The sequence below is a fragment of the Aplysia californica genome, unplaced genomic scaffold, assembly GCF_000002075.1.
Source record: "Aplysia californica isolate F4 #8 unplaced genomic scaffold, AplCal3.0 scaffold00004, whole genome shotgun sequence".
Lineage (NCBI taxonomy): Eukaryota > Metazoa > Mollusca > Gastropoda > Aplysiida > Aplysiidae > Aplysia > Aplysia californica.
The window spans coordinates 177,164-192,357 of record NW_004797274.1 but is presented as its reverse complement, the minus strand read 5'-3'; the positions used below and the strand labels follow the sequence as shown (position 1 = coordinate 192,357).

General features: G+C 40.2%; 1 protein-coding gene across 8 annotated transcripts in view; it reads left to right on the top strand.

The window, feature by feature from the left end:
* Nucleotides 1–14,498, top strand: part of LOC101860537 (anion exchange protein 2) — a 91,288-nt gene extending 76,790 nt beyond the window's left edge. For all 8 annotated transcript variants that reach the window (XM_035968452.1, XM_035968453.1, XM_035968450.1 and 5 more), the window contains 10 exons: nt 2,358–2,576; nt 3,392–3,540; nt 3,928–4,122; nt 4,931–5,263; nt 5,693–5,782; nt 6,893–7,056; nt 7,543–7,796; nt 8,259–8,428; nt 9,245–9,418; nt 10,182–14,498. In XM_035968452.1, coding sequence (XP_035824345.1) covers nt 2,358–2,576; nt 3,392–3,540; nt 3,928–4,122; nt 4,931–5,263; nt 5,693–5,782; nt 6,893–7,056; nt 7,543–7,796; nt 8,259–8,428; nt 9,245–9,418; nt 10,182–10,262 — 1,829 coding nt within the window. In that variant the 3' untranslated portion in view covers nt 10,263–14,498. The remainder of the gene's footprint in view (nt 1–2,357; nt 2,577–3,391; nt 3,541–3,927; nt 4,123–4,930; nt 5,264–5,692; nt 5,783–6,892; nt 7,057–7,542; nt 7,797–8,258; nt 8,429–9,244; nt 9,419–10,181) is intronic.
* Nucleotides 14,499–15,194: the final 696 nt, after the last annotated feature.

The window sequence follows — 15,194 nt, the reverse complement described above, 5'->3', positions numbered from 1 at the left end:
TAAAATTCACACCCTTATGATTTTCAGTTTGTGACTATGCCCGTTTTTCCTGTAGACTCTTCATATGCCTCTCTTTACTCAAAACTAAAACAGTGTTCGGTTGTGTACAGTGTTGTGTACAGTGAGGATGTCTCTGAAAGGTCTTCTTGTTGTTGTTGTCTTCAGCATACCTTTTCCAAACTTTATTGAAATACTTAAGTATCAGTCTGTTCATTCAGAAAAAAATGAGATTGCCAAAATCTGTTGCTTGGTTAGATTTAGTGCAGCTACATTTGGATGAAGTATTTGCACTGAATTGTATTGTGAGCTTATGTTATTTAAACGTTGCCTTTTTGTCTGTGTAATAAGGTGTATTTACTGCTATGATATCTGCTGTGAGCTTCATTAAGTATTATTCAAAGTTTCCTTGTGCTCTTACACCGCTAACCCTGCACAGATACCGCACAGGTTTAAGTGCCATCTTTGTCTTTAAAGGGACCCAAGTCTCTGTCTGAAAAGTGTCTAAGAGCTTTTTTTTTTGTCATTGCTTTCATTGATGTTTTCGTCAACTTTGTAAATAGTAAGTGGTTCCTGGGGGGGGGGGGGGGGGGGGGGGGGGGGGGGGGGAGAAATGGGAGAATTTTCAATTTGATTACAATTTCTTTTTGGCTACTCACACATCAGTGAAGAAAAATGGCTCCTTTGTTCCTTTATAGCAATTTTTTTTACCTTCAGAAAAGATCAAATGTTTGGTTACTCTTAATCTTATGTTGGGAACGGACCTTTTCAAATGCACTTCATAAATAAATCTTCCAGTTGTATGCATAGATCATTACTCAAATATTTAGGTATTTGCTTTAGTTAAAGACTCCATTTCACTTCCATCGGAACTAATTCTCATTAGAGGTTGTAGTCCGCTGCTCTTGTCACAGATGTTGCTACGGGATTATACCTTTGCCCTGTGATATATAGTTTTCTGGTTCCATGGCAAAGCGATGTGCTCCACCGCATTGTGTGCATCTGTATTGTACACACCAATGGCGTGTTTGTCTTACAGCAAGCGGTGTGCTCGACATTGTGTGCACCTCTGTTGTACACAGCTACAACATGTTTTTTTCTAAGACAGTGATGTGCACATCATTGAGAGCACCAGGATTGTACACATCTACGGCGTGTTTGTTCTGAGAAAACAATGTGCTCTGCATTGAGAACACCTGTGTTGTACACAGCTACAGCGTGTTGGTCCTACAGCAAGCATAAACACCATAATGTGTTACAGATAGGCTGCCACCAGTGTGTGCCTTCTTTCCTATTAATCATCTATCGTCCTTATCTTTCCTTCTTTTCTTTGTATGTTTCTCTCTAGTAAAATCTCTCACATTTGGCCCTTATATTGTGACCAATTTGTTTTGCAAGTGCCGTAAAACTCGTACTAAAAGCGCTAGAGCGATGTATATCCAGGTTCACCTGGAATTGGGTTGATGTGTTTCCAGTTACTTCCCTGTAACTTATTGCATGAAACCAACCCTATGGACTTATTAATTCTATAAAAGTATGGGTGTTTGTTTTGCTCTCTAAAAATGTGACCTGTTCCTTTTCCTTTTTTTATGTGTTACTATCATAATCCTCATCTATTAATGCCAAAATGTGGCTGTCATCAAGCGTAAACTACGAATCAACTGTATTATACCTTAGCGCTGCCCATTTCTTTTCTGTTTTTGTCAGTGATACAATTAGTAAATTGTGTCAAAAAAATAATGGGGGGAATTTAAAGAATATGAAGTATGGCTGTTGTGGCATAGGAGGAGGATTTTGGGTGATTGGGTTGATTGTAAGATGTGAGGAAACATGGTCAGACTTTCTTTGTGCTTAATTGTTTTCTGTGGAAATTTTGTATTTTGCCCATATAAACGTTCATCAGAAAAAAAATCCTGAATTTGGGAAATAACTCTTGAGTTACCAATGCAGAAAATTGCTATATTTGTTTATTTCTGCATTGTTTTGCTCGTCTGTCTGTCCGTCCGTCTGTCTGTCTGTCTGTCTGTCTGTCTGTCTGTCTGTCTGTCTGTCTCCCCCTTTCCCCCACCCTTTTCATCCTTCCCTGTCCCCTACGGTATTCTCTCTTTCTTTCTCCATTTCTTCGTTTATTGTCTTCTCTTACCAACCGTGCGGGTGGTACGGATGCTCTGGTGAGGTTTGCTCCTTCTTTCCTATCAAATATCTTATCATCCTTACCTCTCCTCCTTTTTTTGTGATTGTTACTGTCTTGTAAACACCTCTTATCTTCAGCACTTATACAACCTGATTCTGCTGCAAGTGCTGTAAAACTCTTACTAAAACTAAAACTAACCGACTGTTCCCCCTCTCCGTGCCCTCAGCCATGCTGTCAGACAAGGACAAAGAAAAGGAGGAGCCCCCTCACGACCCGCTACAACGTACGGGCTGTCTGTTCGGCGGGGTCATCAACGACGTTCGCCGCCGCTACCCGCACTACGTCAGCGACATCAAGGATGCGGCCAACAAGCAGAGCATCGCAGCCCTCTTCTTCATCTTCTTCACCTGCCTCTCTCCGTGCATTGCCTTCGGAGGATTGTTGAGTAAGTGTGTGTTTTGGATTTGATAACTGTTCTGAAATGGTACAGCTGAATTTTTCCAAGATGACCTCCTATGGTGAAGGAGAAAAGTGGTATTCTTAGACGGATGATCCTCTTGGACAGTGGCATTAAAGGATAAAGAAAAAAAACGCATGTGGGAAGTGGTTGCCTGTACAAGTGATTGTCCTTGACAGGTGGTCGTTTAAGCAGGTTTGACTATTTGTCAGACAAAGACAGGGGATCCAGTCCCTTCGTCTAAATGAGACATATTTCCCTTTAACCTGAACATGATTTCATGCCTGGTTAAATGTATGCTTCATAGTGGTTAACCTCATTTTTTTGTCATTGTGCATTTCACTTGTGATCCTAAGGTACTTCTATGCGGCAGGGAAGGGAGAGGGGAGGAGAAGAAAAGGAAAAAATGTATGGGACTATTTGGGCAAGGCAATTTGCTAAGTTTTTAAATGATATTTCCTACTTCGTTGGCTGAGAACCAGAAGTGACCATGTTTATTTTGACCAAAATGCCAAAAAATACCATAATAAAAGCATTCAAACAATATATTGCATTATGTCTGTCAATACCAAACCAATCCACCCAGCAGTTTTGCCGCAATTGCAATGCCCTATGTCCAAGAGTTGCCTAATAAACCTTGCCCTGAAAATACATTTTTCTCAGGACAAGATATGCATACATATTCATCTCTTTCCTTGAGCTGACAGTTTGTTTCTTCTGATTTTGTTCTCTAAGTTTCTGTTTAAGAGTAATAAGAGTGGGACTTTTCATTGAACGAGTGATTTTTGTTTTTGTCTGGCCAGGTGAGAAAACGCACAGCCTGATGGGAGTGAGCGAGACAATGATAGCAACCTCCGTGTTTGGCATGATGTTCAGTCTGTTGTGTGGCCAACCCTTGCTCATCTTGGGAGCGACTGGACCCGTGCTTGTCTTTGAGGAATCACTTTATAAGGTAAGTTCTCTTTCTTTTTTGGTTGTTTTTTTTGGGGGGGGGTTTGGTCAGTCTGTTAGTGCTTTAGTCCACAGCTTGCACTGCTTGCTCCCAGGAGTGCGGAGAATGTTTCTCAGTCTTGTTTTAGTGTCTGCTGGGGTGTTCATAGATGTAAAGTGCATAGAGCACGCTCCATGTGTAATTGCTATGTAAATGAAAATATTATTTTTTATTTTTTAAATTAAAAATTATTATTATTTATTGTTGTGGTTTTTATTATTGTTATTATTATAGTAACTTATCATTATTGTTGTCTTAAAGTCATTATTAATATTATAATTATTATAATCCATAATGTAATTATATATTTGCCATTGTATCCTGGAGTTATCTGGTGTTTTCCCCCAGTTCTGCGTGTCCAACGGTCTGGAGTTCCTGCCTGTGAGGTTCTGGGTCGGCTTCTGGGTGTTTCTCATCACGACCTTGGCTGTTGCGCTGGAGGGCAGCTTCCTGGTCCGCTACGTGACCCGCTTCACCGAGGAGATCTTCGCCATCCTCATCTCTCTCATTTTCATCTACGAGGTGGTCAAGAAGCTCATGCAGGTCAGTACAGGGTTGTGGCTGTCTAGTGCCATGCAGGTCAGTACAGGGTTGTGGCTGTCTAGTGCCATGTAGGTCAGTACAGGGTTGTGACTGTATTGTGTCTTGTAGTGGGTGGTTGGCAGGTGCTCTGGTGTGGTTGCTTCTTCTTTCCTATTGAACACTTATCGTCTTTGTCTCCTCTCCTTTTTTGTGTTTGTTACTCTCTTGTAACACCTCTAGTCTTTGGCACTTATATGACCTTATTGTGTTGCAAGTGCCTTAAAACACTTACTAAAACTACTAAAAACTAAAGTGTCGTGCTGGTCAGTAGAGGGAAGTGACTGTCTAGTAGGTCAGTACAGGGTTGTGACTGTCTAGTGTGTCTTATGCTTGGTGTTTTCTCATCTTGCAGCTTGCACTGTAGAGTGTTTGAAAAAATATGGCTCATTTTGTCGAGTAAAATTTTGTTTTCCCCCAAAGCATTACGGTACCTACATTGTTGGCAGTTGTCTAATGTACAACCAAGGCTGTGAGTTGGGAATGTGTATGTTTGAAAAGTTCACAAACTAGTAGAATTTATTCCCCTTGTTAACCAGGTAATTTGTTTTATGTTTTAAAACAGATCTAATTCTTATATGGTTATTACTGAATCCATGTAAAGAAAAAAAATCAGAGGGTAAGTACTGATGTCAATAGAAGTACAGGACTGTAGGTTGGTTTTTTTTTTTACAGAGAAGTGATTTTTGAGCAGTGTCTTACTGTGCTGTGTGGGTAAAAGGACTCTTGATGACTAGCCAGTACTCATCAATCTATGTTCGCCTCTCCCCAGATTTTTGCCACCCACCCTCTGAAGGAAGACTACTGTGATATAGGGAACCTGACCGGTTTAGGCTCGGACAACGACACTCACCCATACTCTGTGGGCAACGGCTCTGACTGGCTGGCCCACCTGGCTGGCAACAGCTCAGACTGGCTGGCGGAGGACACCACAGCGAACGGGACGAGTGTCTTTGGTCATCTGTCAGACCATTCAGCAGAGCACGAGGCGGAGATAAAGAACCAGCCAAACACCGCCCTTATGTCTCTCATCCTGACACTGGGGACCTTCCTCATCGCTTACTTCTTGAGGGTGTTTCGAAACAGCAAGTTCTTTGGGCGAAGTGTAAGTAGTATTAAATCTTCACTGGGAGGTGATATTAATTTTTCTTATATTTTTCGTTGTGGATCGCCACTTTTCTGAAGCCTGAAATATTTCTAAGTTTTTGTTTTTTATCATACAATTATGTGACTGTTTTGCTTTGCCCTCTTGAATGACATTTCTTCATGCTTGCATGTTCAGTAAGTCCTAATACATCTATATGATATTCTCGTGTTGTCATATGATGGTGCGAACATTGTAACTGTTTTGTGTGGTAGCAAATTTTTAATTCCTCTTTACCTTTTATCTGGACTGAAGGACCATGTGCTCTGCCTTCAAAATAAGCTGTGTTGTGTCTTTGTGGCCATTTGACTTTATGTATGACATGTGACTGCAATGAGAGGAAAAGGCTGATATGTAAAATATTTCTAATTCTATGTGTCTCTGTTGCAGGTTCGGCGTGCCTTGGGAGACTTCGGGGTGCTGATTGCCTTGTTGTCTATGACCCTCCTGGGCTTGCTCATGAACGAGACATATGTACAGGTCAGTTGAACTGTTACATTTGATAAAACTTACTAATTATACTACAGTCGAAATTGTCCACAACAACTACCCTTGGATGTTTTTCCATGCAGCCTTTTTTTCCCCCTGTTACCACCCTCAACACAGCCTGGTGGGTGGTTGACGGGTGCTCTGTTGTGGTTTGCTCCTTCTTTCCCATCACACATCTATCACCCTTGTCTCTCCTCCTTTTTTTTGTGCGTGTTACTCTTTTGTAAATCCTCTAATCTTCAGCTCTTATATGACCTAACTGTATTGCAAGTGCTGTAAAATGCTTACTTTAAAAAAAGTGCCATATGCTTTCTGGATGACATAAATTATTGATAGAGCATAAAATATTGTTCCTGCTGGATGTATTTTCCCTCTCACTAACAGTGGGAGGGACAGGAGTAAGGATAATTGTAAACTCTCAATTGGCTGAGAGAGAAAGCAGAGGGAGGAAGAGAGAGAGAGAGAGAACGAGAGAGAGAGAGAACGAGAGAGAGAGAGAGAGAGCAGAGAGAACGAGAGAGAGCAGAGGGAGAGAGAGAGAGAGAGAGAATCTCTGGAACTGTGTGGTGCATGTTTTTTTAATTATTGTAAATTGAATTGACCACTTTCCTTGCGGTAATGTGCTATAGGAATAAAAATGTATTGAGCACTTTCATTGTTTATTATTAATATTATTTTCTCGGACTCGCAACCGTAAGATCGTGGGTTCGAATCCCGTCAGGGACCCGACGTTGTGTCCTTGGGAAAGGCACTTTACACGAATTTTCCTCACTTCACCCAGGTGGGAATGGGTACCCGGCTATAGACAGCGAAAGATCTTGTCAGTATGTTAGTGTTTGAGCGCTTAATCAGCTGCTTGCACTGTATGCTTCCCGGGAAGCTGAGAATGTTTCGGAGTGTTCTATGGTCTGCTGGGGTAATAATATAGTGTAAAGCGCATAGAGCCTGCTGTTGAGCGGGGATTTGCGCTATACAAATGCTATCTATTATTATTATTATTTTATTATTAATTTTTTAATTTTTAAAAGAAATTATTATTATTTTTATTATTATTATAGTAACACCATTAGAAGGTCATTTTTTCTCTTTCTTGCTCTCCAGAAACTGGACATAACGGACCCCCTGACCCCGACCTCCTCATCAAGGCCATGGTTCATCAACCCTACAGGAATACACAGCTCCACTCCTGTGTGGATCGCTTTCGCAGCCATCCTGCCGGGCTTCCTCATCTTTATTCTTCTCTTCATGGAGACTCAGATCACAGAGTGAGTCCTAGTTCAACTTTTAAACAATTAGAATTAGAATTTGTACATTTTTCTCAAGCACGTCCAACCTGTACCCGAAATTAAAAACTACAGTAAATATTGTTTTCAAAATTAAGGGACTTGGTACATCTGATCTGTTGGATGATGCTATACTCCATGAGGATGATCCAAAACTTAAACCCATAAACTGTTGCTTTACCCCTTGAGAATGATCCAAAGCTAAAACCCATAAATTATTGCTTTAACCTTGAGGAAGATCCTAAATTAAAACCCATAATTAAAATTTTGCTTTATTCCCTCAAGATGATCATTAACTAACGCCCATAAATTTTTGTTTTTTTCTCCCAGAATGATCCTAAACAAGAACCCATAAATTATTGCTTTTCTCCCTCAAAGTGATCCTAAACTAACACCCTTAAATTGTTGCTTTACCCCTTGAGGATAGTCCTAAACGAAAACCCATCATTTATTGCTTTACTCCTTCAGAATGATCCTGAACAAGAAAGAGAGGAAGCTCCAGAAAGGCTCGGGCTACCACGTGGACCAGCTCCTCCTGGGTTTCCTGACCTTCGTGGGTGGCCTGTTTGGCCTGCCGTGGATGTGTGCGGCCACCGTGCGGACTGTCGCTCACGTCAGTGCGCTCAGCGAGTACAGTCGGACACATGCCCCCGGAGAGAAGCCGCAGCTGCTGGGGGTCAAAGAGCAGAGGGTCACCAACTTTGCCGTGCACTTGTTGATAGGTGAGGACACTGTTGGGCTGGTTGATTGGTTAGCAGCTGCTCTGGTGTGGTTTTGCTCCTTCTTTCTGATCAAACATATGACATACTTACCTCTCATCGTTCTTTTCTTTGAAGTAACAACTCTAATCTTTGGCATTTATGTGACCTATTTGCATTGCATGTGCTGTAAAACTCTTAGTAAAACTAAAGTCCAAATCGAGAAACGTTTACTGTAAGATAATTATTTTTCCAAAACCTTTGTAAGGCTCACAAGCTTTTTATGGAAATGCTTTAGGAATAAAATTGAAGCTGTGTGTGATTGGCAGGTGCTCTGGTGTGATTTTCTCTTTCTTTCCTATCAATCATCAGTCGCCTTTATTTCTCCTCCTTCTTTTTCTTGTTACTTTTTTGTGTTGCAAGTGCAGTAATACTCTTACTAAACTGAAGCTTTCCCTTAACTCCTGTTGAAATTTGTTCCGTCAGGTTTGTCGGCCGGCCTGGGCCCCGTCCTGCGGGCCATCCCTGTGCCAGCTCTGTTCGGCGTGTTCCTGTACCTGGGCGTGTCGGCCATGAGTGGTGTGCAGATGTTTGAGAGGATCAAGCTGTTGCTCATGCCCGTCAAGTACCATCCGTCGGTCAGCTACGTCCGTAAGGTGAGCAAGACACGAGGATTTTACTCCCCCCCCCCCCCCCCCCCCCCTTTTTTTTATTTCATTTTCCCCCCTTTTTGGATGTAAGTGTTTCACACCCTTCATCAACCCAATTTATATCGTTTAGAAGGCAGGCTGCAGCCCTGCCTGTCATGGTCAACCTTCGCTGAGGGGGATATAAGAAACCTAGCAGGAAAATGGAGAAAGGTGGCCATTAAAGTAGATTTGACTCTACAAGATGAATGTTAGGGGTAGTGTGTATTTCAACCTGCTTGTCAGTATGAAGTTCTCTTTTGGAAAAGCTGTCCCACAGTATTGTGTGATGATGTGAATTCTTAAGCAGGGGTAGACTGTTCGAGAATGCTCTATCTTTTTTTAAAGGTCAATACTTTTGTTTTGTTTCTGCAAGACTTAGAATATCTTTCCTTTTTTGTTGCTCATATGATGTTTAATCATTTTTCAGTTGTCTTTTGGTTTTCCAGGTATCACGTTCACCATTTGTCTTCTTTTGCTTTCTGTTATTGTGTTGCTTTATTACTGTATTATAGAGCAATCTTTGTGATGTTTAAATGTTCTGCAATTGTCCCTGTTCCTCAATCCCTGTTACTCTTCCTCCCTCCTTTGTTTTCACTCCTTCATCTTCTACCTCTTCCTCTCACTCCCCACCTGCTTCCCAAACCTCAGCTCTTCCCTCTTCCTCTCTGTCCCTCCCTCCCTCTCCTTCTTCCTCACTATCACCTTTTCTTCTCACTCCTTCCATACCTCCCTTAACCTTAACTGTGTACATTTGTATACATATATACTGATTCTGGTTGCCAGGTGCGGACCATGGCCATGCACAAGTTCACGCTGATCCAGCTGGGTTGCCTGGTTTTCCTCCTCATCATCAAGTCGACACAGGCCGCACTCGCCTTCCCCTTCATGCTCATCCTGTTGGTGCCGCTGAGAATGAAGGCTGTGGTTCGGTTCTTTAGCAAAGAAGAATTAGAAGAGGTAAGTTTGGTGCCTTAATAGTGCCACTATGTGGGCAGTTGGTGGATGCTCTGGTGTGGTCTGCTCCTTCTTTCCCATCAAACATCTGTCATACTTATCTCCCCTCCTCTTTTTCTTTGTATGTTACCCTCTAGTGACACCTTTTATTTTCCGCAGGTACATGTATATGACATATTTGTATTGATGCTGTAAGATTCTTACTAAAACTGAAAAAACTATGTGTGACAGTATATTTTATGAATTAGAGGTAAAGACAGCGATGTTGCTAGTTTGTATACACCACCTGTTATGATCTGGAGTTGATTAGTAGGTGGTTTGTGGGTGCTCTTTTTTGGTTTGCTCCTTCTTTCCTATCAAACATCTCTCATTCTTAACTCTTCTTTTCTTTGTACATGATGTATGTTACTCTCTAGTAATATCTTTAATATTCCGCACTTAAGGCTTTTAAGGCCTATTTGTATTGCAAGTGAGTGCTGTAAAACTCTTACTAAAACTAAAAAGCTGATTACTTTTTAAGCTCTCAAAATGAAAAGCCGAGGGTCACTTATATAAGGAAGAAAGTTACTCCTCAAACTGTAACATTGAAAGTAAATTTTGATTTGCCCTTGTTCAGAGAGAGTTAACTTTTGTTATGTTTTTTATTGTGTTAGTCTTCTGCTTTTTTTTCTTCTTTCAGATAATGTTCTTATTTGGAGTGACTGGAATGTTAAGTTTTGCTGCTTTCATTTCTAAAATATTCATACTTTTATTTTTCTTCTTGCAGTTGGACAAAGAAGAAGAAGCCTTTGACCTGGATGAGGAAGATGATCCGGATTTCTACCAACAGGCTCACATGCCTATCTAAACAAGACCTCTACATCTGTACTTTGGCTTGCTACATCAGACATCTCCACAGACATCTCCACCTGGATATACATTAATCTACAGGTCTTTCAAGACCATGCATCATCATATATTTATTCTAGCAAGAGTGTTTCCACACCTCTTTTACTTACGACTTACGAGTTCAGAATCTTGTTGAGATGAATCTTGACTAAGGATCTCCACATGCCGCCATGTGTCTCAGGCACAGGAAGTCAATATTTTATCTTGCAAATTTCCTGGATTGTTGGAGCGCAACAGCACGTACCCTACAGAACTACTCTCCCGATATGAGTCCTCTAACGCAACCGTCTCTTATGTGCCCATGTCTGCCAGAAATCACCAGTGCTTCCAGGTTGTTTTTTTGTCTATTAAATATTCCTGGGAAGCTCTCGTGCTGTGTTTTGCGTGTGAAAATCAAAATGATTTACTGGATATCTGTGGCAACTGTGTTCTTACAACATCAGTGGTGGAATGGTAGAGGGTTCTGCCTCCTTGAAGAGAACAGATGAGATCTTTTCCTTACCATCTAGCTGGATTTCTACCCATGGCCTAATGATTGCTTGTGTGGTGTAGCCAAAAGTTTGCCTGCTTGCAGTGTATCCGTGTCACTGATGCAGTGTTAAAATTGTGTAGCGTCATTCCTGGTATTGTGGTGTTTGTGACTTTTTCGTTACACTGTTACAGGAAGTTAGTAGTACCAATGCACTTGTACACATGAAAGGATTATAGTCATAGTGTAAGTGTTTGCCCATACCCTGAGCATGAATAACCCTGAGAGGAACGCAGTGCGTGTGTGTCGAAAGGTTTAACAGTGCAAACAAACCAACCTGTTAACCTAGCTTTTCTGTTATAAAATCCAGTCAGCAATTTCATTTTTATATATGCAAATTCTGAATTTGAAGTGGACCATATTGCAACACCTTACTTGTGCATTTTTGCAAATCTGTTTGAATTGTCAGTTGTTTGTGACTTGATGTTTCAGCATGTGTTAAAAATGTGCTTGAGCCATGCCGTGACGATACTGTACAGCAATTTGAAATGGAAGCAAGAAGGAAGTTTGAGTAATTTGAAACTGATGTTTGCTCCCGATGATTGTGTACTCGCTGTGCTTGGCTCCTCAAGTTGCCTTCTCAAGTGCTCACAACAAAGTCTACATTTAAAGAAAGGATACTTAAAGAGACTGCTACATTTGTGCCTACACTCTATGTAGCTATAGTGTTTGCATTGATACACACGCTCACATAGACCTTATGTCATAAGATAAAGTCAGTGAAGGTGTTGCTTTAACATTAGCTGTCAGTGTACCCAATATTTGATGTGACATGTAAACGGCAATACGGAGTAAGTGGTGATTGAAATGAGGTGGGGACAAAGATTTTGTATACATACTATAATAACGTTTTAAATGCTGGCACCAGGAAAAGGGACGGTAAGGTGAACTTTGTATGCTAGTCTGTGTAACCAGAAAGCTTTAAAATCTATGTAGTCCTTGTTTTGGAACTTCTCACAGTGCCATTGGCTGGGTTGCTATCATTAAACAGATGGAGAGATGGACAGAGAGTGGTGGGATCTGTTGTCGTGAGGGATTTCTGTTGTTTGTAGCGCTCAAGACTTTGGTTCAGTTTAATACCAGGGCAGTGCCTGTGACTTTTGTATTGTGGTGGAGCTGAGGGGGAATTGTTTTTTTCTATATGTTGGCTGTAACACATCAGGTGCACATTCCTACATCGCACTGGACAGAAAATCCTGGATCTGATGTCTCTATTTTGCTGCTGATTTTTAGCTTTGCAGAACTCCGATGTATTGCACAATATATAACTAAAAGATAAGATCCAATGTTTTTTAATGAACCATGTACGCCTTTATGAATTTGCTAATCCTGATCCATGCATGTATTTGTTGTGAAGTGAATGATTAGCAGTTTTCAAAATTCATTATGTGAGACACTAGTTTCTTTTTAATGTACTCTGCCTTCTTTCCTAGTGAGTAGACCAATGGATAGTGTGGCCAATCAAAACAGAGATGAATGCACCTTTCTGTTTGTAGCAGTTTCTTTGTTGCGATGTGGCCTAGATTTGTTTTAAAGCATGTTTTACTAAACCATGTGTCCGTGGAGTCGAGTGAGTATGCAGCTGTCAACCTCATTTTTTTATACAAAAGCTTTTTTCTACATTATCATTTCTCATGCTGTCTTTTGCTGGACTGTGGGCTTGTTATGGTAGGTGACAAAAATGTTTTTGCGGATGCAAAGGATAATTGTTGTGAATATATTTTGAGAATCTGTGGTCTTGAGTTTTTTGATGCAGGTATAGAAACTGTATGGTCGTGTCATGACTGCTTAATGGCTTTGACCGTGTCCACTGTATCTCCTACAGGTGGTGGTGGTGGCTCTCGTTGATGTTGAATTCTCTGGATAGTTTATATGAAATGAGCATTCTGAATTCTGCAACGAATCAAATATTTGTGAGTGCTTTCCTCATTGTATAAAAACACAGCAAAACTAAAGTGTTAACTGAAATAATGTACTGTATTTGCCGGCTACTTTGTTTATAAAAGAAAAAGTGGTGTCTTTGAATGTTGACTCTAAGAGTAGATTTGTTTGCTTTGTGCAGAGAAGTTCTTGGTGTCCTCACTACTCACTGCAAGTGAAAGAGAGAGGGAGAGAGAGACACTTAGAACAGAAGGAGAAAGAGTGAGAGGGAGAGGGAGAGAGACACCAAGAGAAAAAGAGAGAGCATGAGAGGGACTGACATGGAGAGAGAGACAGGGAAAGAGAGACTGAGAGAGAGGCAGATAAAGAGAGACCAAGAGAGAGGCAGATAAAGAGAAACAGAGAGAGAGAGTGCAGAGAGCACCTTGGGAACTAACCTGATGATGCATTTCAATGTATGCTGTGACCAATGTTGTTAATCATAATGTGCTGGGTTGAAAGAGAGGAATGGATGTGAAAGAGAAATGTATTATTGCTTGGAGAGGATATTGCCAGAATTTCATTCTGCTATATTTTTTACACAATGTTTTGGAGTAGATTTATCAAATTAATAATCAGAATTATTTTTTAAAGGGAATTTAACTCTGACTTTTTATGTGTTTTATTTTTAACAAAACTTTTTAAAAGGATAAGACCATGTTGCTTCAACAGACAAAAAGAATGGTTTCCTTGTGGTAGGACACTTGACATGCCTCGTTCGAAGAACTGACAGGAATACATTTCGTTAACGTGTATCAACTGATTGACAGGGCTGTCTGGTCCTTGGTAGCAAAAATGAGCTTTTTAGAAAAATAGGAGGGAAAAAATATCTTGACAAACTCTCTTGGGTTCATTATTTTTTATCAAACAAACGCAAAAGAAACTGGGCTCATAATTTAGAGACATATTATTTTTTCCTCCCCAAAAGTTTCAAGTTTTTATAAAAGTAAAAGCTCAAACCTCAGTCAAAATGCTGTTGAGCTGTTCAACTTATGGGAATGATAATGAAATGAACGTTTGCTCCCAAAATGGTTCTTATTATTCTTTTGGTGTTGAAATTGTTAATATATTTTGAATGTTTAAAAGTTTTGAGATAGTTTTAAGTAGTTGTGGGCTGTTATTTCTTCGGACCTGTAGCTCTTTTACCACTTTGTGAGTTAAGTCCTGTTCTTGGTTGATTTTGTAGTCTTTATGTTTTCTGAAAATGGCTGTCCAACATTTTGGAGGTACGACGTAAAAATGTCCCTTTCAAGCTGTGATTCTCTCCAGCCAACCGTTGCAAGAAATTCTAATGCCTTTGCTTCAGCTTCAAGCCATCTCGGACGCAAAAGTTTGAGGAAGCCTTTCTTTTTGGCTGGGTTGTTTCGCTGCAACTAATGATTCTTAATTTTTAGCGAAGTTTTGGGCATGACTTTTTTTAATATGTTGTGCTTTTGATTGCCACCAGAAATATGTTTGGTAATATAATATAATATGTTTACTGTTAAACTGTGCTGCTCAGAGGTGTCAGTGGCTGGTGCAACTAAGACTGCCAAAAGCTCAAGATCTAAATGTTTGAAAGTGGGATGAGTTTTGCAAGGTCTGTTCACTCACGCGTGGTACATTGAAGCTGCTTTGGAATTATGTGTGTTTATTTTTTGACTATTGCAGTTATGATATCATAAGTTTAGGCGGAATTTTTTAATGTATTAGTCTATGGTTTTTGATGATGTTCTTTGTAAATAGAGATTTTAGAGAAGAAGCAAATTGAGTCTCGTTTTAAATTATTTCACATGTTTCAAAGTTTTCAGTTTGTGTGAGAACTTACCAACTTACTTACTGTTTATTGCCCTTTGTCATTCCCACTCTTTTGTATCGTGTTTCTTTTGTCTTCCTATCCTCTTTGTCCTTCTCTCACTCCTATACATTGAAATCTTCTCCACTGTCTTTTTTTTCAGCCTCTTTTGGGGTGGTCACAGATTTGATCAAAACCAACTGAAAGCCATGGTGTAGGTTGTCAGAATCAGACTAAGCTGGGTTTTTCTTCGTTGTTTTGATAAAGTATAAACTACATTATGTGCTCACCTCATGACACACAAACTCTATTTTTCTGTTAGTTTTTGCATACTTTGTTCCCATTTGTCACCACTGAGTATTTTCTGTTTATCTTTTATATTTACGCATGACTTTAGGCACACAGGCATACGTGTTTACAAATCGTCAGCTTTTTCGCAAAAAGTTTAATTTGAGAATGTATTAGCATCTTCATCATTAAAAAAGGTTTCAGACTACAAGCTTGTAACCCACCAAATTTTTAGGAAAGAAGAAAGATTTGATATATGAAGACACAGTTATAATACTATAGTGGCAACAAGCAGATGTTTATGATAAATGATGAAAACAAGACAAAGCTATAATGCAGTGTCTTGTCAGTTGATGTGCCGACTTCTCACTCTTAGAAGA